This window comes from Ictalurus furcatus, chromosome 11, assembly GCF_023375685.1.
Source record: "Ictalurus furcatus strain D&B chromosome 11, Billie_1.0, whole genome shotgun sequence".
Classification (NCBI taxonomy): domain Eukaryota; kingdom Metazoa; phylum Chordata; class Actinopteri; order Siluriformes; family Ictaluridae; genus Ictalurus; species Ictalurus furcatus.
Window position 1 is genome coordinate 17,515,854 of NC_071265.1, and position 27,111 is coordinate 17,542,964.

At 38.1% G+C, this 27,111-nt stretch overlaps 1 protein-coding gene across 4 annotated transcripts in view; it reads left to right on the forward strand.

The window, feature by feature from the left end:
• nav1b (neuron navigator 1b) overlaps nucleotides 1-27,111 on the forward strand; it is a 104,968-nt gene that overhangs the window by 1,116 nt on the left and 76,741 nt on the right. For 2 of the 4 annotated variants that reach the window (XM_053636533.1, XM_053636532.1), the window contains exons 1-3: nucleotides 1-3,494; nucleotides 20,729-21,433; nucleotides 21,698-21,789. The exon at nucleotides 1-3,494 is cut by the window's left edge and continues 1,116 nt beyond it. In XM_053636533.1, coding sequence (XP_053492508.1) covers nucleotides 20,733-21,433; nucleotides 21,698-21,789 — 793 coding nt within the window. In that variant the 5' untranslated portion in view covers nucleotides 1-3,494; nucleotides 20,729-20,732. Of the gene's footprint in view, nucleotides 3,495-13,958; nucleotides 15,137-20,728; nucleotides 21,434-21,697; nucleotides 21,790-27,111 lie in introns of those variants that run through there. The other 2 variants (XM_053636531.1, XM_053636530.1) reach the window with 2 other exon arrangements.

Consider the following 27,111-nt stretch of genomic DNA (forward strand, 5'->3'; position numbering starts at 1 on the left):
TACTGCTTCTGGTGAGATTTTGCAGTATGCAACCGGTGCACACTGCGCGGATCAAACAGCCCCATGATGCAACGGGACTGGTGCGGACGAGCTCAGAAAAATACAACGCGGAAGACAGTGTCGGCTCCTTTTAAGTATTAAACCTTGGTTAAACCGGTTCTTGTTTAAAAATACGCGAATAAATTGTTAACCTGTTGAAGTTTTTTGTGTCTATGGTGACGTCGAAGGTCACATGACAATGCTAGCATGGCGGATATAGTACGCCCGGGATTGTAGTCATAATACACACACATACTGATTAGTACGTTCTGTTTCAACGGTAATGCAGTGCGTACTGTCACAGATTGATTACTGTGACTGATTTCGGACACAGCCTGCTTTCATACCGAACGCCAAATGATTGATCGCCTTCAGCTAATTCACGCCTGCACGATAGGAGGCGCTGACCGAGAATGCATTTTACTCCTGCACACTAGGTGGCGCTGACCGAGAATGCATTTTACTCCTGCACACTAGGTGGCGCGACCCATTAAGATGCACAGAAAATAACTTTTTCTTATTTTATGTGTAATTTACCCAGAAAGGGAGGCATAGAGATTTTTTTTTTCAACAGCACCATCAAGCTGTTTTAGTATAAATGAAATAAAGTGAAATATAATATAATGCAGTAACACAGTAGTGGGACAAAACCCTGTTTATTTGTGCTTCTTCTTCTGTATCGAAGTATTATTGAGCCGGTTCTCGTGTATGGTGCCATTTGTTTCTTTCATATGCTAACAGTTACCAAATCATAATCAACTCTTAAAGATAACTAATTTAATGAGAAAAAATTTTGGTATCCCTGCTTCTAATTTATTGGACTGTGTCATTTCATATACGCTCAGGAAGGCACATAATATTTTTAATGATCCAGACCACCCACTTTCTGGCCTCAGGTATAGACTACTCATGTGAAGAAAGGTCATCTATGGTAGTTTTGTTCCTATGGCTATACAAGCATTAAACACACGGTAATCAGCCACTGTGATGCCATCTTATGCTCTGGCATTGTTTTTTCCTTCTCTCTTCTACGTCTGTGATTGTTTTGATGGTTAATATGTTGTGTTTATGCTTTCTACACATCACTCTAGAAACAAATTTCCTCTTTGAGGACAAATAAATGATCTCTGACGCCATCTGAACAAAACTCGCAACTCCGGAAGACTCTTCTTCAATGTTTACACTAGTTTTCAAAATAGCGTTCTGTGCGCCATCAATCTCACCCCGTTTCCGGACACGTGATCTGAAGCTAAAATTTAATTAGACGGCCCGATAGGAAAAAAAAAAATCAACATACTACTGTTTAGATTCAAGGCCCTTTACACCGTGTGTGTGGAGTTTTTATGTTCTCCCTGTGCTGCGGGGGTTTCCTCCGGGTACTCTGGTTTCCTCCCCCAGTCCAAAGACTTGCGTGATAGACTGATTGGCATGTCCAAAGTGTCCATAGTGTATGAATGGGTGTATGAATGTGTATGTGAGTGTGCCCTGTGATGGATTGGCACCTGGTCCATGGTGTATGCTGCCCCATGCTCCCTGTGATAAGCTCCAGGTTCCCCACTACCCTGTAGGATAAGTGGTATAGAAGATGGATGAATGTGGTTTAGTGCGCAGCCCTACAGCTGCTGTGATGGTGTATTGTCATTTCAGAAAATGGCCACGAGGAGGCGCCCTTATTCACTTATTACATATTCTGCCTTCAGCAAGACACACCCTTTTTCAAAGCTTTCAGTGACCATTCCCAACATTCCCTCTCACTCTCTCTATTTTTCAGACACAGATGTCAAATATCTTTTTACCACTATATTTAGTGGTCAGAGGATTTCAGGCTATATCCGACTATATTTTATCTCTTGTGTAGAATCAGAATATTGCTCCTAGATTAGGTAATGACACATAATGGTGTTGAATTATGTCATTCATTCGAGAATCTCTTTTGTCCTACAGGCCAGCTATCCCTTACATATACTCACAACTGGCTCTGTCTGAAGACGTGTCACAGTGAATTTGACAAAAAAGGTTCATTCCAGTATGCTCAGATCAGTGTCAGACAAACAGTGCTGAAACTTAACTCTGCATGTTGTTAACCTCAGTTCATCCATTTATCTCGATACTTAAGCAGTGGTGTACAGTATGGTGGTGCAGCGGGTAATGTTGCTGTCTCACCGCTCTACAGTTCGATCCTAATCTCGGATTACTGTCTGTGTGGTGATTCACACATTCTCTCCATGTCAGTATTGGTTTCCTCCAGGTTCTTCGATTTCCTCCCACCTCTCAAAAACATGCAGATGCTAAATTGTCCCTAGGTGTGAATGTGTGTGCACGGTGCCCTGCAATGGACTGGTGTCCCATCCAGGGTGTATTCCCACTTTACATCCAGTGATCCAGGGATTGGCTGTGGATACACCATTACCCTAACTAGGATAAAGCATTTACTGAAGATGAAGTAGTGGTAGTTTTATCATCATCATCATCATCATCATCATTGTTGTCATGTATTTAACCGTATATGAATTTAAAATGTTTAAAAGGTTTGCTACAGTATGCAGAGATTTGTACAATGTGTGGAGTTCATGTTAAAACATTTTCTCTCAGTTTAGTGAGGTGGGTGGAAGGCAGACAGTGAGAGAATGAGCTGTAGTAGGTGCGAGCTCTCAGAATCCACTCAACCTGTAAACATTAACACCATTCCAGTTCGAGAAAGACAGAAGTAGGTGTAAATAAGTATCGCAGTGACTGTAATTAAAACCTGACAATGCTAAAGTTCCTCTTAAACCTGGTAAAAGTGCAGAAGGCATGGACATTCAGAGAGCAAAACCTTAAATAGATGTTTTGTGTTTTAAAACAGAAAGCTGTACAAGTCTACAGACTGAGTAGTAACTGAATGTAAGAAAAGAATATTGTCAAGAATTTTCCCAATTAAACTGCTGCGTATGATTTTTTATATGAGATGATGCATGTTTAAAATGACTGCAGTTATTGCAGATTCAGATGGTCCTCCTAATTCATGCATTTGGGGTCTCCTTGTCTTTTACTGCACAATGTAATATAATGGACTTCAGACAGCATACGCCTCAGTTTCAGGCCCAGGTAAAAATATCCATCCGAGTTGGAGGGCAGCCAAAGAGTCCATTTCCCGGCTAAGAAAATCAGTATTTCAATGCAGGCAGTGGTGTCGGCACAGTACGAGCATTTTTAAAGAGGCCAGTTGCTTTTCATCAGACACAGACAAGGACGTCGAAGATTTTTCTCTGTAACAGTTGCAGCCTACACCACTAATAATGTTGAAATATGATTGAAATGCAGTGAAGACTGGACTCTGACAAGACCCATCATTTTTCAGTTCAACAGATCAGTTGGTCTTATCGTGGCTGTACTGGCTGCAGAAGTCAGGAACCTGTGACTCCTTTGCACGTGTCAGCATTTTACGTGGCATTGTAGCTGCTCCTCCCTTCTCAGTGAGTATATAATGACTCATACTAAAAGCAGATCACTCACAGTTATTGCTTTTTATGTGCAAGTAAACCATGAGCTAATATATACATTCATTCTATCTGTTTATATAGTAGCCATCCTCCATGGAAAATGAAGACAATACAACATGAAAGTACATTTAACTTTTGGGCTGTTTTGCTTATTCTACATTATTCTTTTCTCTCTGTGTTCATTTTTTTTCTGTACGGCTGGAAAAATGATCATGATATTATGATGATATTATCCATCATGTCAGGCCATACTGTTTATGTGGGTTTTAGGTATACTAAACTAAAATGAGAGATTGGGAGGTTTTGGAGATTCTGTTCTGAAAATCTTTTTAAATGGACTTCTAACCTGTGTTATGAAATGAAGTAGAAATTGGTACAGGTTAAACCTGTCACAATTATTACATAATTGCTTAATCATAATTATTTGAGCTGAACATCAGCAACCATTCAATTTTACAATTATATTTCCATAAAAGTTTATTCAGTTAGTTAAAAGGAACGTGCTGTTAATGCTGAAAAAATATTTCTTAAGTTTTAATACGTACTATGAGAGCTTAATCACTTGTTCTCTCTCAAGGGCTCTGAACCATAAACTATTTGTATTAGGTTTTGTTGTTCATGGTTCAAACCTCATGACAAAGTAAAAAGCATTAAAATATGATCGTATATGATATGAGTGCAGCTATTTAATTCTATGTTTAACAGTGATATTGTAACTTAGACGCAGTCTTTAAAACTTGTAGATGGCAAAAAATATGGCTGTGTTTAGTAGTAGTTTTGTTTAATGTTCATTAACCTCTTTGGGGGGTTTTCAGTAAGAGGTTTTCTGTCATGTCTCCCTTTTGCAATATTTACAGTCAAAAAGGCTGACAAAAATGTTATTTAATCACATGTTCAATGTTCCTAAATAGCTGTTCTTGTTTAAGGTGTACAGTATGTGCCATATTACACTAGTATTGTGCCTATCTTCTAGGACTGGTATAATGTCAACAAAAGGGGCGAATTCATTCATTTATCTACAGTAACACTTTTATCCTGGTCAGGATTGCAGTGGATTCAGAGCCTATCCCGGGAACATTGTGCACGAGGCAGGAATACACCCGGAATGGTAATGGTAAATAGTCCATCACAGAGCACTGTGCACACATTTACACACTCATTCATACCTGGGAGCTATTTAGTGCAGCCAGTCCACCTCCCTGGCTGTTTTTGGGAGGTCGAATGAAACCACAGAAGGGTCATTCCATTTCAAGTGGTCCAATACAGGTTGCTTGACCATTTCTAGTTTTCCTAATTTAAATGAACAGTGTCATGAACACTATGAGCTATGATGTTGTTTCTCATGTGATAAGTGACCACAGCTCAGAAGTCACTTATGGCTTTGATCACAGGAGAAACAACACCACAGCTCTGTTTATGGCACTGTTCATATGTAAAATACTCAACTGAACACTGTACTTCCATATTTGAATAAAATCTATTCACACGTACCAACTGTACACCTGTACCAAGATGATAGATCAGGCTGATTCTTAAAATCTGGCTCTCGAGGTCCATTGTCCTGCAGAGATTAGCTCCAACCCTAATCAAACACACCTGAACAAGCGAACCAAGATCTTCAGGATTATGAGAAAATTACAGGCAGGTGAGTTTGGAGCTTGGAACTAAACGGCAGATTTGAAGAACCCTGTGCTAGATCATGCTTCACTTTTGCCAATATCAAATATCAAACAATTACTGTAAAACACTGTTCATTTTTATTATTTGTTATGCTTATAGTACATCTGCTCATTTCTCAAATGCACGAATAACATAGGCTTTCCTCCAGAGTTTTACTAGCCCTAGCTCTGTAACCAGTGTGATCTGAAACTCAATTTTTGTTACAGCAGAATACTACTATGGAGGTCCACTACCAAAGATATTCAACCTGAAATTATGGGGAATTTAAAAAAAAGAAGAAATTGCATGTTCTCGTCCCCACAAAAAAAGAGAGGTCTCAAACATGAAATATTCTGCATGCACAATATACGTACCTAGGTACCCCCTAAAAAATAAGAATCAGACTCAAACCCTTCCCATCATACAGTTGGGGAAATAATTATTGAATGTTTCAACATTTGTTTCAGTAAATATATTTCCAATGAGGTTATTCATATGAAATTTTCACCAGACATCAGTATTAACACAAGAAATCCGGAAATATAAAGAATTCACAACATTAAAGTCCATAAATGAAGTCATGTGTAATAAAGTGGAATGACACAGAAAAAGTCGTACTGAACACGCTAAGGAAAAGCAGTTCTCCAAGGCAAGGTAAGGCAAGGAAACCTGCTGTCTCCAAGTGTTTGTGGAGCTCTTTCCGAGCGGTCCTTGGCTCTTGGGCTACTCTTCTGACTATTCTTTGACTCCCTGGTCAGAAATCTTGCGAGGAGCTCCTGTGCGTGGCCGGTTGATGATGGAGTGATGTGGATAATGGCCCCAGTGGTGCTTACTGGAAGATTCAGAAGTTTTGAAATACACCTGTATCCGATTCCATCAATATGTTTTGCAACAATAAGGTTGCGAAGGTCTTGGGAGGGCTCTTTACTTTACTTTTACCCATCATGAGATGTTTCTTGTGTGACACCTTGGTAAAGAAAAGCCTTTTTATAGACCATCAATTTACTAAACCAGCTGATATTAATTTGCACAGATAGGAGGTATAATTACTTACAGATTAATGTTGTGAAATTTTTATATTTCCGGATTTCTTGAGTGAATACTGATGTATGGTGAAAATTTCATGTGAATAGCCTCATTGGAAATATATTTACTGAAAAAAAATGTTGACGCGTCCAATACTTATTTCCCCCACTGTAAATTTCCCCTAAAAGTGGAAATGTGAACAATCTTGAGCAATACATTTGGATTAAGTTCTAAGTCTAAGGAACATGAATGTGCAAAATGTTTATATACGTTCATGTACCTTGTAATGTGCTCTAGAGAACAGTTTTTGTTCCAAGGAGCTAGAACTGTCCTGACCCGAGATATTGAGGTTTCCGTAAACAGCTGTATAACCAAAAACAAATGACACAAATATGGCCGTCATTGTTAAACCACACACACACATACGATAACCCCAGCTCAGGATTGTACCAGGGACCTTGGGGTTGTGAGGTAGTAAGGTATCTCCTGTACCACCATGTTAAATAAAAAGACAAATTGCTAATCATAATTATTGGTATGACAGTTTATGTCTTAATAAGTCTTAAAGGCCATAAGTCTTAATTGTGCCAGACCTAATACAACATCCCCAAATACTTTGTTGTATACAAAGCAAGCAGTCATGTGCACCCTTGTTGCGTGTCACAAGGCAGTAGTGTGATAGTCCTGATGGCTGAGACTGGTCTAGAAGCAGGCTGGAACAATGTGCATTTGTCTCAATTAACAACATGGACTTCTGTACTCAATTGGAAGTTTTGGCACTTACAGATATCTCAGTATGGACAAATAATATGCAATCTGTAATCATTACATTAATTTAACTTAATTTCGAAGTTTATTTAGTGTAGATGTTTTAAATATTTTTGTGCAGTGGTATCAACTAAGACAAAAAGTGAGAAAGGAATCGCTCAGCTGTTTAGGGAAAATTTCCCTTGAGGGAGTAGAGCGAATCAGATTTTAAGCCTTACAGTTTATTGTGAAATGGTCTTATTTGCTTCCCACACACTAAACAGCATCTGACGTGTGACTGCAAAAACCCCTCAGAGCTTATGATAACGCTATAGCAACTGAGAAGCATGTGGTGTGATCAAGATTTATTCAGATATGAGCAGAAAGTGAAATTTGTGCTAGAAAGCCATTAGAAGCCCTTTCCCCTGAGAGCTACATGCACAACATATGATTCACTGTCTGTGAATCATCAGTCAGCGCTCAAGCATTTGTGCTAGACAATGCGCTTTCTGACACGCAGTTGTTTCCCAAGACAAACGATATCCTACGCCTGTGTGGAAAGTTGCCAGGAAACATATATTGCCATAGGGAGGTATGTGATGATGTCATGGTGAGTGTAAGAAGGTGATATACAGTGGGTGTCATATGTTTTGTTAAGAAAAAGTTATAATTACAGGTTGTAGTTCTAAACTATACATTATGTATACTAACAGTGAGCACTAGTGTTCAAATCAGGAAAAGGATTCTGTGTTAGTTAAAAGGTCATACATTTTTTAATAAGAGCATTCCTTTCATATTTAACCGAGTCATATAGGAGGACCTCTCATTTAGAAAAGCTTTAAGGGAAACATCCAATATAATTTTTTATTGAAAATTCTAAAAAATACTTTTAACAAATTACTTTTGTCATACCTTTTGTACCATTGTACACATAAGATTCATATAAATGTGCAAACATATTCATGTAAATAAATAGGTAATGCTTTGGACCAATTCAAATTCAACATTTTATTAAGTCCTAATGTAGAGCTGCTGTTGTGGCCATACTGTCTCTGACCGCACTGTGAGTAATGCCCTTGCCTAGACACTCTGTCTCCTCTGTAATATTGACGCCATCAGGGATATTTACTGGCTCTCGCTTTCTTTTGGGAACTTGCTACATAGCCATGCATGTTAATTTATGTACAGTGTTTGCTGTTTGACACACAAATACACACAAACTTAATTGAAAGACCATCTCTACTTTATAGAACATTATATCTTTATACTTTCCTGACTTTTTTCAGTAAGTGCTTTATCCTGGTCGGGGTCATGGTGGATCTGCAGCCTATCCCAGGAATACTGGGTGAGAGACGGGAATACACCCAGGATGGGAGGCTATAGTCCATTGCAGTGATTAATATCTGATAATAAAAATCACAACAATGCATTTCTTCAAGTCAAATCAGAGTGACTTACAGGAAGCTGTAAAATAGAATAGAATCAAATAGTATGCTTTAATAAGTGCATTTTTAGGATGATTTAAAAAATAAAAAAATCCAAAACAAATCTGGATGCCAAGTGACTCACTATGAAAACAATTACTTGAGTAGATTACAATCCTGGCTTGAACGTCCTTCCCTCGGTTATTATTTTTAGTTGCTTTTAGTTTAAAATCTACACAATTCAGCATTTCTTTACAATGCTTAATCTCTGCATATTGCATATGCTAGGTTACCAGTTTCCTATATACATATATCAGCTGGTTCTTTGAGATTATGTGCTATCGAGTGCTCTCTTTTTGTGCTATTAACCTAATTCCCCTCCTACCTACAGTAGCCTCTGAATAGAAGCCACCCACACTCCCATCCACTAATTTCAGGGCTATTCTGTTTCTGTTTCACATTCAAACTGTGTCACTTGCATAAACACCATGATTATAAGGTTTCCCTGAGTTTCCAGGCTACTGACAGACTACTGTTTTCATCTCAGGCCTTGTAATACGTGCTGTTACTGTAAAAATGTGTAAATACACTGTCGAAGTGTGACATTTACTTGTCCACCCATGACAAATGTCCTGAAAGACCACCTGGGTCTATCTCTCCAAAATTATGGTTTATGTGACATCAGAAATGTTTGTTTAGATAAAATCTGATTTATGACTGAATGTGTGGGGCTTTAATTCTCTGAATGTGAATTTTGTTTGAAATTACTATCCCAGAGCTCAGTGGTGTCATTTTGGGAGTTGCATTAACATTTGGAATGCTGAAGGTTATTAAACCTTAAGAGTGAGCATGAGTTTTTATATAATATAAATGTTACATGGCATTAAATTACATTCAGTATATCAATGTTATATGAATAATTTAATAATCCCAATCATTTTGACCACTGTATGAGACAAACCTACCTTGTTGGACCACGTTGTAGGTGTAGTTATACCCTAGCTAAATAATTGTGTTATAGTTCAAACAGGCAATACTCAGTGCTGGTGGTGACTACTTAAATATAATTTATTCACACAAATTAGCTTTTCATTAAAGACTGGATGACTGGAACAGAGCTGTACTAACCGTACATCCTGCACATAGATAATAATCAAGGACCACAGCTAAAATGGTAATCAAATCATTGCTTTATTAAAGCATTTACCTAGAGTCTTTTGTTAAGACTGTTGACCTTTTCAAATGTATTTAAGATTTCTCTTTGGTAGGAAAGGAGTTAAAACAGCAGCATAACTGCAAAATTGCAGCAGCATTTCTTGCGCGAATATACTGTTTCCAATATGTAATCCTGTAAAAAATACAGTTTTCCTTTCTATTAATATATACAGTGCAACATTCCACTACTGTATGAAAGCAACAATATTCATTACAGTACTCTACAGTACTCTACTCAAGTACTCTGCTTCCAGTGAGTTGCATAAATGTTTTTTACAGTGCAATAGTGGCCTATGAGGTTGGTGTAACTGATACACTTTCCAGTGTGTGTGAAACTTCAAAAGATGTATCTAATATACTGGCAACTCAGAATATTGTCTTATACATTAATACACATTCATTTGATTCATTCATGTTCAGTAACCGCTTTATCCTGGTCGATTAAAAGCAAAATCATTGTGCTTCCTGTATTTACAGGTGAGATCCAATCATCAGCACAAGGCTCCTTATTTAATTTTTTAATCTTAAAATAACGGGCATGTCAGAGCATGTCTGCTGTTAGAAATGTATTGCTGACTCTACACGGTGGTAAAAGCTAACAGGTTGGTTTTTTGTGGTTGTGTGGGTGTGCCAATATGTGCCATCGCTTTGTGTTGGCTTATATGGTCGATCATGTTGTGCACAGGACAGCTCAGGTAACAAGTTTCTGTACTTGCAGTGTTTTTCTGTGTGCAGGTCTGTTACTGAGGCAATTTAGCTTGCGCATGTTATGTCATTTCCTATTCTATTATTTTTTTTTCTTTCCTCGACATGTAGGTCTCACCTTATCTCACACACACCAGGTAAAGCAGGATTTTAACACTTTGCAACATAGTCACTGACAAGTCTCAAAATACAAATATTTAAAAAAATAACATATTGACTGTTTGACTATGTTCTTTATTGTCCAATATTTCTCTTCTAGAAAATCAGTGATATAAATTTTCTTGGTTTTTTATGCCTCCGCCACTAGAGAATGGCGGCATTAAGATTTCGGGCTGTCCGTACATGTGTCTGTCCGATTCTCGTTAGCGGGATATCTAAAAAATGAGTGGTTGAATGTTTGTTTGTAGGATTTATATGGAATTATCACTGTAGCCAGCAGATGAACTGATTACATTTTGGAATTCATCCAAACAGGGTCAAGGTCACAACAAGCACAAATGTTTGAAATAGCTTTTCTTCTCTGGGATTTGAGACCATCTTTTTGGTGGCAGAGGTATCTGTAATGATGCTGTGGGCATCACTGTGTTCTACTTGTTTTTTTTTTTTTTTGTTCATTTCAAAAGCCCCAAGGTTTTCCTGGTGCAGGTGTTTGCTGTGGGTGTGTTACAGTGAATGGCAGGACTGAAAACACATGCAGTTTGACATATCTGGCCTTAACCAGCTTAATAGAGATTAAGAAAATTCTGACTGCCACTCAGTCTAAATACAGGCAGGAAGGCTTATACAAACATCTGCTACATCAGCTCACCCTAGCACCTTAAGTCAATCATAGGATTAATCAATTTGGCCCTAAAACAATTAAGGAACAAATGAACATAAAGAAGGATGAATTGTTCATGAAATTAGACTGGCTGATTTGTCTTTAATTCGCAGCACTTTGGGTTAGCAGTGTTTTGTATAATGTAATGGCAGGACAGGGCAATACAAGCTTGGCCAAATCTACACAGTCTCAGTTATAATGGCAAAGCATGGTATACTATATCTAAGGATCTTGTGTTCGTTGTATAATAAAGATATATCTTTACTGTGTTGTATTGGGTGCCACTTGTGTCCTACTGATATCCACCTATTCATTCATCTCCAATAACTGCTTTATGCTGGTCAGCGTCTTGGTATATCATTACATTTATAAATACACTATATTGCCAAAAGTATGTGAATGCCTGACCATGACCTCCACAAACTCTTGCTACAAAGTTGGAGACACATGATTGTCTAGAATGTCTTTGTATGTAACGTCCCTTCACTGGAATTCATAGGCCTAATCATGTCCAACTATGACAATACTCCTGTGTCCAAAGTGAGTCCATAAAAACATGTTTGGCCAAGATGGGTGTAAAAGAACTCAAGAGCCCTGACCTTAATACCACTGAACACCTTTGAGATGAACTAGAACGTTGACTGTAAAGCCAGGCCTCCTCACCCTACATCACTGCTTGACCTCATTAATGATCTTTTGGCTGAATGAGCACAAATCCACCAAGCAGCATTTGAAATCTGGTGGAAAGCTCTCCCAGAAGAGGGGAGGCAGTTATAAGATGGGGGGTGGGGGTGGGAGGCTGGTTGACGGGACGCCAATATTAAACGTGTATAAATTAAAGACCCATAGGCAAGCTGGGAGTAAATTTCATTTGCACTCTTAAACATAGGACAGTGCTATTAATCACTTCATCCTTTCGTCTCAGGTCAGCAGTTCACATGACATTCATAATGATAATGGTAAACAGTCCTTTCCTTCAGCCTCATGTTAAACATCCTCCTCTGTGCATTGTTCATATATATAATGGAATGAGTCTCTAAGATTCCTCTGGAAAAGACAGACTGTGTGTTTTAATTGTGTTAGCTGTATTACAGACTGAGGGTGAAGACTCCTTGGCTGTCAAGTGAATGGAGATGGAATCAAATTAGGAATGTCTGGCTCTGGAAAGAGAGAGACAGAGAAAGACATGTTAAAACCTTGTCTTAGTTGTTCAAGGGTTAATGATGATGTCATACTTTGCTGATGAGGTTTACACCAGACTTATATGTATAGAGCACCAATAAAAGGGTATTGACTATGAAGTTTTGTTCACTTATGCGTCTTGCATTTCAACTCTGATTGAATTTAGTTGTGGTCAAATGTTCATCAATTTCATGAATGTTGTTTCAATCTATGGCAACACAGTAGTGTTGTTGCCTCATAGCTCCAGGGTTTCTGGTTAAATCTTACTGTCTGTGTGCAGTTTAGCATGTTCTGACATGTTCTTTTGGGTTCTGTGTAGTGTTGGGTCTGAGTCCACCTTTGTCGAGTTCGAGTTGAGACCAATTGAGTCAGAGTCCAAAAGGGGCTGAGTTGGACTCAAGTCCGAGTCCTTAATGGCTGATTTCGAGTCGATTCTGGGCGAGTCCAGAAAGTAATTAAATTGAAAAAAGATTGGAAATTGCAATTGTAAACTCAACACTGAGCTATTAAATTAATATTTTAACCGTCACAAACAAATAGCAACATAAATGTAATAAAAATACCATGTCATCAGCACCTGAACTAGTTTCCTATCAAAAAATGGTTTTATAGAGGTATGTGCAGAACTTTTATTATATTACAAGTGTGAAAATACAAATGAACCTGTTTGTTATTGTATCACACTATATTGTGTCCTGCAGTTCGAGCTGACATTTCAATTATTTGATACCTCTCCCCCACAGTTATATAGGCTGAGAGAGAGAGAGTACAGGGTAGAGTTACATTTAGCAGCATGTCATAACAACAAGCTTCATACTTCATATTACTGCTTTTAATGTCTATGAATGACAATAACTCATTTCTGAACACAGCTCTGTTCTTGTAAAAAAAAAAAATAAAAAAAAAAATCCCTATCAGCAGGGTTTATGATATTTAATATATTATGAAGTACATTTCACATTTTACGTGAAATTCAAGACTGTAATCACCAAACGCTAATGTTTAGGGGTGGGTTATATGACTACAATCTGATTTCACGATAACGATACGTTTTCTCAGGTAGGTCTATCAGTATTATTCAAGTAAGAAATACTACGGAAATCGAATAAAGCAATTAAATGTAAAATAAAATAGACCACTGTGTGACATATACAGTGATTCTTATTAAATTTACTGAAGTTATTCAGTCAAATGAGTGAGTGAGTGATTTTCTCTTTGTGTTTTGTTGTTTGATGAACATTAATGACACAAACAGCAGCAGGTTTATTAGACTGCTGTCACTTTAAGATCTAATGCACAGATCCAATATACTGTATGGACACACCTCTGATTTTTCCTCAACTGCTTACATTCACTTAAGACATAACCGAATGTGTTTGCATGAATACTCGGCCAGACCTGCATTTTGACATGATGTGTGTGTATTTATTTGACCGTCCAAGCGTAATAATCCGCTAAAGAGAACTCAGTTCATGCTCACATGATGAGGAGGCTTTTTGTGTGTGCGTTTCAAGTGTGTGTGCACAGAAAACCCCCTGGTCAGGCAGGGAGACATTCATTCATTTCTTGTTATCTTAATTTTATGTTGTTATTTATTTTATAGATTTCTTTTCATGTTACACATGACGCGGACTCGACTGTACTCGGAAATATTTCAGGGTCCAAAATGTCCGAGTCCATTTTGAGTACAAATTTACCCGAGTATGTGACAAGTCCAAGTTCGTTCAGAATTGGACTCGAGTCCGAGTCCGGGATCAAGTACCGCAACTGTAGTTCTCTGGGTTACTCAAATCTCCCAAAAATATGTCAGTAGGTGTATTTGCTATGTTGCATTGCCCATAGGTTAAATGAGTGTGAGAATGTTTGTTTACATGGATGATTAAGTATTACTTTGGTAGATTGCATATTGCATTTTGATCTAGCAGACTCTGTCTCTCTTTTTCTTTAGCCCTCACTCTCCATATCTCGTTATCTTTCCATTTCTTGTCCTGGCTGACCTTTGTGAGCTTAATCTGATCTAAAGCACATTGCCCAGCTTACTGTGCTCTCTTTCTTATCTCTTCATCTTTCTCTCTTCCTCCTTCTTTCAGGCCTATTCTATAACTCCAAGTGTCAGTCAAAGTTGGTTCAAAATTCCTATTATGGCTCTGTATCAACACTAGTACAGTGAATTAAAGCAATATAGTTCCTATATAGCCTTATCAGTTATCCATTGTGTAACGGCTAGTAAGGTTGCTAAGGTATTGCTATTGTGAGACTATATCCTTCTGGCATTGAAGGGCTAGTGTGCTATTTTTTTTTTTTTTTTTTTTTTTTTTTTGTAATTGCTTAGCTGAGCCTTTTGAAGTGATATGTCTCAAGGACATGCTGTTTGATGGTGAAGGGGTGACTCAAAATGAAAGGTGGTCTGAAGCTGTGAAGGAAATGACCCAGAGGGTTTTGGCATGATGTCATTACTACAAGAAATATGAGTCACTGGTGGGTGCATGTGTGTAGTGGCAGCTATAGTTGAGTTTATGCCTGGTGTGTGTGTATGTGTATCAGTGTGAGACTTGCCGAGTTTAAAGGACAGATACAGAGACACAGAGAGAGAGAGAGAAAGAGAGAGAAAGAGAGAGAGGTCCCCTCAGTCCAGATGTCTCTACTCCCCTCCCGCACACACGGAAATAGCGGCACGTGGCTCTCTGAGGCTTTGTTAGACAGTATTAAAGGTTTATTTCACCACAGTGGATAAGAGTTGGCACAGCAAACACAGACATGCGCCATTGTACACAGGACTACTACAGGATTATACTGATATAAGCAAAAGGACAAAAACAAGCATACAGAGATTCCAGGTGAGATTGTGCTTTTCAAAATGAATTTAATTTTGAATTGTTTTGTGTTTAATAATGTACCTCTCACTGTTTCAGTTCCTCTCTTTCTCTCTGTCGCTCTCTGTATCCTTCCCTCTCTCAAACACACACCGCTTAGTCACTGTTCAGAATTGCCTTGTCATGAGAAGCCAGTAAGGCACCTGCCTATTTATATTACTTAGTTCTTTCAGGCAATTGATTAATTAGAGACTTTCGCTTGCTGATTGATTTTTCATAAAATAAGAAGAAGAAGAAGAGGAAAAAAAAGAATTTCCTTTATTCAATGTCAGAGTTATAATTCTTAACAATCTTTTTGTGTAACACTTTTAAATAGATTTTAAATTCTGAACAATATTTACTGAATATTCTAAAGGCAGAATATCTCATATATTTATAATGGATATTAATTAGTCGACTGTCTGCTAGATACAGTAACTGAAAACTTGAAACATGACAGCCCTGTCAGGTCACTGAGTTAACTCAGCCCTCAGGGTTTCTTCACTGAAACTATCCTTAAAAAGCTTTCTGTTCCTGTCATCTGGGGTAATGGAGAGCTTTTTTGTCTGAAGAGGTTTTTTTTTTTTTTTGATACATTTTGTGACTGGTGTGGGAATTTAAGCTTAGACACCCACAGTGTAAGGTAACATAGTTCATATTTCTTTGTCAATGTTTCCATCGTTAGTATTTTGTCATATTTGCTTACAGCAGACATTTTTATTGTTTATATATACCGTCAACCATCAGAACTATTGGCACCCTTAATGAGAATGAGCAATAACTATAAAATATAAATGATGAATTATATGATTAAAAAATTCTACTCAAACAATTGACCAAATTATTTACTTTTACTGAGAAGGTATTTTTTATAATAATAATAATAATAATAATAATAATAATAATAATAATCGTGTTTTCACTCAAACCGTGTAGTAAAGATGATTAGTACTACTAAAGAATATTTAAAACCTCCAATCCTTTTTCCTGAGATGCTCAGAGTCTTTAGGAACTCTAATGTTACCCTTGACCATGTCCCATCACCCAGGGGTATAACTATGTTGTTGCACACATAAATCCCTTTCTCTTCCATCATCATGGAGTAAACCAAATGACTTTCCACACAGATGGCTGTTGAGCTAAGTTTTTCCACGTAAATGGAAAAAATACATACTGTGCATGAGCCATAATAATAATAATTTTTTAAAAAGTTCAAAAGGTCTGAAACAGTGGAAAAACTGCCAGGAAGAGGTTACATGAGCTTACTGATTCAATGATAATTTGTGTCCGTTTTGTGTATAGTGGTCCAGCGGCTGTGATTCTGCTAAGTAACCGTATATTTTTACACAAATCTGATTGCCTCTGCCAGCAGATTAAAACTTTTTAACAATAACAATGTTTTGCAAAGGCCATGCCAGTCTCCAGGCTGCAACTGTATAAGACAAAAGTCTTCTGGAAATCAAAGGTGTAATATAAAAGGCAGGATGTCTAAGGCTTACAGTATGAGAATCCAGTACAGTGCATGTGCTCTGCAGTGCATTTCAGTAATAAGAAACAAGATTCTCTTATTGCTACACAAGTGTTGGTGGTAATTTGGTTCGGTAGAACCATCTAAGGTAGATGTAGTAAAGGTTTAGTGTAGGTCATAATATTTCCAAAGAAACCGGACATTCGAGACAAACGTCCTTTATCAGCTTAATACACACACATACAGGTGTCAATGCACTTTTGCACAGCTTTTATAAGACTTTGGAACTGTATTGGAGGGATGGACACCTTTCTTCCAAAAGATATTACCTCAGTTGTTTAATGATTTACTATGATTTCATCATAATCATACCAGTGAGCACCTAAATCCTGTGGATGGGGACATTGTCACCCTGGAAGACATCACTGCCATCTGAAATGTTTCATCAGTCAGTCACTTAATATTGATTTGCTGTGACACTTCCCTTTAAGGGGACAGGAAGACTCATGTCAGTAAACCCCCCCCCCCCCCCACAACCCCACAACGCCACAACCCCACAGCATAACAGAACCACTAGTTTTTGCATTAATTTGTAACTACAGTCAATCCGGTTGTAGGTGTTACTGTATCTACAATCCACAAGTGTGATCCGAACAACAGGCATGAATACAAAACAAAACAAAACAAAAAAACACTGAACATGATTGTATAGCAGGGACGCCTGGTGATTTTTAAAATAGGGCAAACACGTGTCTGTTAATGAAATATATATGTGAGTGTGTTCTTGTTTCTTCTGTTGGTCTTGCCTCCTGTTTAATTCTCTTTAAGTCTCTTCTATTACATAAGAGCTTGAAAGGACTTTTCTAAAATCAAGCTGACAAAATTGATAATGTCTGCCAGACGTTGCTAGCTCAATTTTACTGAAGTAGGTTGTGACAGCCTAGGGCACCTCCAGTTCATCCCAAAGGTGTTCAGTGGTGTTGAGGTCGGGGCATTGTCATGCTGGAACATGTTTGGGCTATACCCCTTAGTTTCGCTGAAGGGATATTGTAAAGCTACAGCATATAATGACATTCTATATAATTGTGTGCTTCGAACTTTGTGGCAGTGAGCGCAATGGTCAGGTGTTGACAAACCTTTAGCCAAATAGTGTAGTTGTGTAAAACTGTTATGGATTTAGCTACTGACTGCTGAGCACTCTGTGAATCTGACTGGCAGGGTTCTATTAAAGTTTGAGATGTCAAGCTTGTTCATTACCGTTTCAGTGATTGGTAGTTGGTTACAAGGTTCAGCTACTGTGCAAAATCCACATGCCCACACTAACATTCACCCCAGAGAAGCCGTGTGTTCGGGTGGGATCCAAAATAACATAATTAAAGCCTGTTCTCCAATGAGTGTTTAACTTTGCTCCCATTAAGACACAGTGTATTTGAATCTGCCATAGAAGCTCATGAAGCCATGCCTCACTGGACTTCTCTGGATGATGTCTACTGTATGTGCAAGGGATTCACAGGAGAGTTTCACACTGGCTGCACTGTCCACTGAAAATAGTTTACATTAAATTAATGAACAGTGTGATATTGCAGTGAGACTTTTGATCATATTATTCGCTAAAATATAGACACGTTGGTAAACATTCCATGCTGTCTAAAGCAATTGCTTGTGTTCTATAGGTAAGGTGATTGTGAAAATGAATAAATAAGAAAAAAGTCACTAAACTGGAAGGAAAATAACGCCTTAGACAGGATCAGTAATGTGCAGAGAAACCTTAGCAAGGCTTTGTAAACACAAACTACCAAAACAGATCACATATACACCGGAACTAATGAGGAACAGGTTGAACTAATGATGAGGTGGGACTGGCAGTTAGTAGAGCACTCAGGAGAAACATCAGAAGAACGAATGTTTTGTGAGATTGTCTATGCACCTTACAGGCCTTTCCATTATTGGAACCCATCATGAAAATAAGTAAAAAATTAATACAGTAGAAGATGCAATGAATGCAAAAAACAAACAAACAAAAGACTAATTCAAAATGCACAGAGTCTCATTCTGTAATGCCTCCTTGAAGAGGAGCCCCGAATCACTCATTTCCAACTTGTGCATGTGGACTGCCCTCTTAAATTCAGACTGAGATGGTCCTTCTAACAATTGATTTTGTGCTTATTTAAGCATTTCTGTGTTGAATTGGATTTATGCTTGGTTCATTAACTTGTTAAAAGCTCTGTCCGTCAGTCAAGTCTTAACCTCCTGACAAAGACAGCTAGGATTAACACTAAAATATCCTGGTACTTATGCTGGAGAACTCATGATGCCATCAATCGTCACAACTCCTGGACCACTGATCGCAAAAGAGCCCCAAAGCATCAATGATCTATCACTATATTTTACAGTGGGTATTTGGTTTTCCCCATAGTGATGTATGACAGATTTTATATGTGTGCAACCTCACATTATAGTACATATTATACCCCAGAGAAATGGGAAAGGGTCAAAGGCAACAAAAACATTTCTGTGGACTGAAAGTTAAAGTTAAAAAAAAAGATTATTTATTTAAGGAGGCAAATCCATCCATCCATCCATCTTCTATACCGCTTATCCTTTTCCGGGTCACGGGGAAACCTGGAGCCTATCCCAGTCAGCATCGGGCACAAAGCGGGGTACACCCTGGACAGGGTGTCAATACATCGCAGGGCACAATCACATACACACACACACCCCCCCATTCATACACTATGGACACTTTGGACATGTCAATCAGCCTACCATGCATGTCTTTGGACGTCTTTGGGGAGGAAACCGGAGTACCCGGAGGAAACCCCCGCAGCACGGGGAGAGCATGCAAACTCCGCACACACAGGGCCACGGTGGGAATCGAACCCCCGACCCTGGAGGTGTGAGGCGAACGTGCTAACCACTAAGCCAAAATATTGGAAATGGACCTTATTTACCTGAAGTAGTTAAGTTTGATCAAGCTGTTGTGTTATAGCTTCTTCATTCTGGTTTGTCCTCTCTGCTATCAGCACTTTTAGACATAAGCACCTTCCCAATGACTGCTGCTATTCAGTGTTCAAATTGCTTTTGGGAGGGTCTCTTCAAGTAAACATGCACACACTGAACTGCATGTGCTTACACACACACACACAGTAGCATAGCTGTTCCAAAGCAACAACCAAAGCTTAACAAGACATCCTACTAATCCTGCTATTGAGCAATAATAAACTAAACAAAATTCACCTTCACAACTGTGAAAAAGCTAGTGTCTTCCCACTCTGGTGCAGATAAAATAGACCACAGTGTTCTGTTCTCTGCACCAATTCCATACAGATTTGATGATACAGAATTTCCATACAGAACTTGATGAGAGAGGCTTGTGGCCTTGCGATTGACATTTTCACATAAATCTGACTAAATCTGATTAGAGTTTTCATCTGAAAATTCAGGACAGAAACAAGTCAGCTTATGACGTCACATATGCGTTTACTTTATTCTGCCTTATTGGAGAAGTGAAAAGAGAGATGTGGGAAAGATTAGACTTGTGCAATTTGATCTGTTCTCCCATTATACATTTAAGAAAAAAACGTTTATACAAAAGGTACAGGTTGATACAGTGGTGCTTGATAGTTTGTGAATTTTCTATATTTCTGCATAAATATGACCTAAAACATCATCAAATTTTCACAAAAGGCCTAAAAGTGGACAACGAGAACACAATTAAAGAAATGAGACAAAAATTTCATGCTTGGTCCATTTATTTATTGAGGAAAATGAAAATGAAAAATATGTTTTAGGCCATATTTATGCAGAAATATAGAAACCTTCACAAACTTTCATACACCACCAAATCAATCAATCAACTTAATCTCTTGCTGTTTTTAAGTTAGCTCAAGGCTTTTTGGTAGAGATTAGCTTCCTAAGCCCCCTCTCTGTAATTTAAGCTCTCCTATAATTTGAACACTGAACCTGTATGTATATAGGAATTCTCCTGTAGTCCACTGTGCTGCATTACAATGTGTCACCTACAATTACCTTCTGATGGCCACATATGTATCAGTGTGGTTCTTGAGTAGAATAAAGTGTTATTGAATCTTGTCTTACTGTTCTACCAGGACCATGAGTGCTGGAATAAAACCAGTGTCTCAGGATCACAGTGGCTCTGGGATCCCTCTGCCCCGGACCATGAGCACCTTCTCCAAGCAGAACACCAAGTGCTCAAGCAAAAGCTTCCTGAGTTCACCTGCTCAATATCAACCAGGTGGACGAATGGCTTCCTTCCCTTCCTCTACCTCCAGCACTGCTAACTCTAAAGAGCTGCTCAAAGAAGCTTCATCAAGGATTCAGTACCAACTGCAGAGATCGACTCCACTCAAGACCTCATTTAACCACATGACTGGTTCTCGCTCTGCCTACAGTAGCCCACAGGTTCCTAAAAGGGATATGGTACGTTCCAAAGACACGCTGGACCTCCGTAGAGTCCCTGTGTCCCAGGACAGGTTTGGAGACTTGACCAGGAATGGCAACAAAAACTGGAAAAGTAATCAAGTACAGTTCAAGAGTCTGGATAATGCAGATGCTCCATCATCTTCCTGCATGGTGATACAGGGGATCCAGACAGGGAAAGCTCGTCTCAGACCAACCAATGGGAATTTGATTTGGGGATCGTCTGCTGGTAATCGACCAGGCTTTAACAAGCAAAGAATCAAATTTAAAAATGGAAGCACTGAGAAAGACATGAACTCTTGCAAACGTACACCACAGAAAACTGTAGGAAGTGAATCACCTCGTATGGCTGCAGTGGCACCTTTCAGATTCAAGTAAGATGACTGAGTTAATGCTCAAACAACAACTCACGTTAAAATGATCATTAACACTATTTATTTATATTACAGTATTAATTGTTGATCAGGTCACTGGCTGTGATGAGTTAAGCTTAAACAACTTTCATTTATTTTATTTTATTTTATTTGATTTAATGCCTATGTATCTTATGCCAAGGACAACATGTTTACATGGTGTCACTAACAGTGTTTTCAGGTTTTGTACTATTCAGAAGCCATGTCCATGTCTCTGATCCCCAGGCTTCAGGTTCAGGAGGATACAGACATGTCCTCTTTGGAGGATGTGAGTGACTGCTCCTCTGATTCCATGGAAGTGTGCTGTGAAGATTTGGGTAAGCCTTTCCGAAATCATCCAGAGTTCATGACCAGAATCTTACACTTGCTCTGTGACCTATTATTAAAGGCCTTTGACTTTGAATGTGGATAATGTCAGGCTGGCAAAATTAGATGTAATTACTGCCTGCGCAATTGCTAGGTGCAATGAGAGCATGCTATTTTGTCTCTGTTTCCACATTCAGAGCCTTGCCATATTCAAGTCGGCTGCACTGCTTAGAGCTGGCTATGTCTGTTTTTTCTGATCCGTTTTCCATTATCATCACTTGAACTTTCAATCATGTGCAAAGGTTTGTAAACCCTTATAGCAAAATAAAGAAAGCAAATGAATTTAATTTATACCAGCAATACATTTAGTGTTTCACAGATGTTCCTTCATCACAATTAACATAAATGGTGCAATAGTGCTTAATAATACACTCACCAGCCACTTTAATAGGAAGACCTGCACATTCATACGATTATCCCTTCAGCCAGTCATGTGACAGTAGATACAGGTCAAGAGCTTTGGTTAATGCTCACATCAAACATCAGAATGGGGAAATATTTGTTCTCAGTGACGCTGACCATGGCATGGTTGTTGATGTATTTTGAGTATTTCAGAAAATGCCAATCTCCTGGGATTTTCACGTACAAAAAACTCAAGACACGTACTGACGTCTCTCATCAACAAGCCATTTCCACCCAGAGAACTTCCACTCTTTTCGTTTGTTGTTGTTGTTATTGTTTTGTTTTTTTTTTTGTAAAAAAAACCCAGGAGATGATCAGTTTCTGAAATTCTGCCATGGTCACTGATATCACACTTCCCAGAGTGCACCGAGTTTCCTGGGATAGACTGCAATTACCACATACAATTTTGCACTCAGGTCTCCTTTAATGAACAGTGGACTAGTTCAACAAACATACAACTAGTTCTACAACTTTCCTTTACTTTCACACTATCTGTTGTTACCCAGATGAGGATGGGTTCCCTTTTGAGTCTGGTTCCTCTCAAGGTTTCTTCCTCTTAACATCTCAGGGAGTTTTTCCTTGCCACTGTCGCCACCAGTTTGCTCAATAGGGATAAATTCACACACTTAAAATCTGTATCCTGTGTTTATATGTTTCTGTAAAGCTGCTTTGAGACAATGTCCATTGTTAAAAGCGCTAAACAAATAAAATTCAGGCTGAATCCAGGCTCCCCCACGACCCTGAGAAGGATAAGCAGGACAAAAAATGAGCGAATGGATGGATGTTGGTGTCTTATGTTTTGGTTTGTTGTCTTGTTGCAAGAACACCCACACTTAATGTTTAACTTCTTTAAATTATTTGTGCTTGTAGATAAATTGTAGATATTTTTTTCTTTTTTCCATTCAGAAATCACTGAAGCATCTGCAGCTGTGTAGTTCTGTGTACATCTGCACCCACGAGTGTTATTACTTTTTATACATTACATTACACAGACAATTAGAGGGAAAGATTGTAAGGTGGTTTCTGTAAAGTATCATTGCCTTACACAAAGAAAACCAACACAAAACCAGCCTTACATTTTGATTGGGTGTGTTAGTACAAGGTAGATGTTAGATGATGTTAGAGCAGACACCAACTCTGGTATGTGTAATGCAAAACTATGGGTAGCTTATGCCTGCTGTCATGTTTTCGTTGTGTCAGGCCGGACTCCTTCATTCAGAGTAATTTGCCAGAACACATTCCTTTAAATCCCTTATATCACTTGCATACTGACAGATAATTCTGTCCAGATACCTCCCTATCTTGAGCGAGCTTTTCATCTTAGTGACTCTAACAGATAAGTCTACATGCCAAATATGAACTCTCATTTATCAGTTTGATATTTCCATTGATAAAGCAGGAAAGCCAAGAAATTCTAATAAATTCCAGCCGTGTGTTTCTGTTTAATCTTGTAAATTTTATACCATAAATTAGCTGCAAGTCACATAGCTGGTAATAATATCTGAAAAGGAAAAAGATATGCTTTATTCAGAAATTTTAATGGCTCCCTAGATTATTAGGTTACAGATAAAAGTTTATATTTATTTCCACAGTTGTTCGGGTTTAAATAGACTTCATAATCATTCAGTCTAGTGGAACTTTAAACTTGCCAACACTTAGTTGTGGGAGTCTACTCTTGGAAACACTGTATTGATTTAGTTAGAAAAGCAGTTCTAGAGAGTCTTGGACAGAGAGCTTGGACAGGTCTAAGCTTTGCCTTGGACAAGCAGTAGTGGGTTATTATTGAATGTAATACTTTACATTATGTTAATAAGGTAATGGTAATGGCATTATGTTGAAACATTATGGCCACTTTCTTATTAATCCACATACAGTCATGTGAAAAAATAAGTACACATATTTGGACAAGCAAACAGATCCTGTGATGAAATTTTGGGGTTCTTTTTGCATCAGACGGTCTGCTCTTGGGCTGAATTTGCAGGAATGGCCAACTGCCTGAACAAATTGGCAGTTGTTTGAAATCTGCGGCACTTGAACATTATTTTCTTTACAGTGGAATGATGTATTTCAAATGATTTGGAGATCTTTTTAAATCCCTTGCTAGACTCATAGCCATCCACAACCTTTTTCCTGAAGGCCTTGCAGAACTCTTTAGATCTTGGCATGATGACACCACACACCTTAATAGCAAAGGGAACACCAGACACTAGATATGAGAGTTTTAAATAACAACTGTACTCCCTAAACAGGTTCTGATCACTGGCACCCAATCTTGAACATCCATCCATCCATCCATCCATCCATCTTCTATACCACTTACTCCTTTTCATGGTCACGGGGAAACCTGGAGCCTATCCCAGGGAGCTTTGGGCACAAGACGGGGTACACCCTGGACAGAGTGCCAATCCATCGCAGGGCACACACATTCACATACACATTCACACACCCATTCATACACTACGGACACTTTGGACATGCCAATCAGCCTACCATGCACGACTTTGGACTGGGGGAGGAAACCGGAGTACCCGGAGCACGAGGAGAATATGCAAATGCACCCTCCAATCTTGATCACCTGATTCTAATTTTATGGATTTGAAGGTGTGATAAATGTAGGGGTGTACTTAATTTTCCCATGTGAATAATTTGGTTTTTTGTTCATTTAAATTGTGCAAATTACTACAAAATGCCAATTGTATGTGCCATTTGATAGCGTGTATCACCTTTATTAATAGGCACGGTTTCAAAGAGGATCAAATGTTTGCTTGTCCAAATTTTTTTGTCCAAAAAAAAAAAAAAAAAGTCCCAACAATTTCCATGGGGTGCACTTTTTTTTCACATGACTGTACAAGTTTTGTGGCAATTTCCAAGCTTTGACAGCATGGGAAAACAAACCCTACACAGTTTATTGTCTAATCCTCCTTTCCCAGAGTTTCAACATCCGTGGTGTAGCTTTGGAATATGATTAATCATTCCCAGTGCCAGAAAAATACTCCCTGCTTTTACTTCACTGTTTTTCTGGGCCATCACTAACTGTGTTGCAAGAGATTGTAAGTTTCATATGCAAGTTTTAGGCTCATCTTGCGGAAAGAGAACAAGGTTTTTTTTTTGTGTTTTTTTTTTTTTTTTAAGTTCACAGGGTGATTCTGAAATACTGTACATAGCAAATAATTTCCCATGACTAAATATTCTGTTAAACAGTTATTTTGTGTTGGCCTGCATGAAAATATAATTAAATTGGCATCAAAAATTGGGTTTTGCAGTCTGTAGTTACAGGGCAGTTATGAATCAATACATCATATATTTTTGTACAAGTAACCTTCACAATGTGAGAACTAATTTAAATGAAGAGAGATAATAATAATCAATAAAATCTCTCAGGTAACGCTAAAGGTGTCTAGTTAATGTAATATCCAATGGCAGATGCTTTTTAAAGACTCTGGTGTGTAGTTGTATATCAAGAAATTCTATGTGATGGTGAAAAAGCATTGATCTCTAGTAATTATTCAAAGGGAGGCAGCTGTGAAGGTTTTAAAATGGGGGCCAGGTCAGACATGACATATGCCAGTCTTTAACTCAGTAGATCAGATCTATGGATCCAATTTCACCCACTGATACTTGGCCTGTGATTTGATGCCCCTCAGGGTTTAGGTTTTGGATCCCCAAAAATATCTGTTCTCCTAGGTTAGACTATGATTTTTATATATATAAATATCTATAACCATTTTCATTGGATTGTTCACATCACTGGGTTTTGCCTGGATGCTTATGTAAAAGAAAATGCCAATGATCCTTATGCTGAATTAGTATTGTATGAAAGAGACTACTGAATTAGTCTGTACACTGCAAAAAAAAGTGAAATTTTCTTTAATATAGTCAAATTTATTTAGTAATTCCTTCTTACAAGATTACAACAAACCAAATATTACATTACTAAAACCGAGTTCTAGATATTTGTATTCATTTCAAGCTTGAAATAGTCTTGTTCTATTGGCAGATAATTTTGCTCATTTTAATCATTTATTTCTAGAAAGCGGCAAAATTATCTGCCAATAGAACAAGAAATTGTGAAGCTTGAAATAGTAAGAAAAAGTCTAGAAATAATAATAATCTTATATTTGGTTAGTTGTAATCATTATAATAGGAAATATTAGACAAATCGGACTATATTAAAGATATTTTAACTTGCTAAGATATCATTTTGCCAGTGTAGTGTTCAAAGTTTCCCAGCAGACTAAGTACAGTGGGAATAAAGACGTTAAATGCAAATTATAGTTATTGTGATTTTTGTTTTATTGGTTGTTTTACTGTTTACTGCTTAATATAGCAATTTACAGTGCATTATTTTTGAAGGCATCTTTGCTTTACAGAGTTTATTTAGATGTGCCTATACTTTTGCACAGAACTATATATACTGTAAAAAATTCTGTTTTTTATTTAGTACAGTTAGTCTGTTTACATAAACACACATATATTTAGGATATACTAAAATCAATCATGGGGCCTGCTCCTTTGCAGTTTTGGTCAGGTTTTGTCATTTATTTCCATAGTGTAATGGCACAAACAGAGCAGCCTTAGCCTTGGGAATGCTCACGTGTCTACTGACAGCTGTGCTGTTGGCCGGCCTTAGCCTTTCAATGGGCTGCAGATGTGGGGGGAAACCTCTCCTGAGAAAGGGTGGTCACATCAGCCAGTGTCTAAAACTGAGTCTCAAATAGCATACTTCTGTACTATTGCAGACTTTTCAGTGTACATTACTGGCTGTCATACCCTACTCCCAGTGGTACTACACATACTGCTTACAAAATATATAAACAAGAAAACCAATCGAACAATATTCAAGAGAGGCAACGTTATCAAAGATAAAGTAG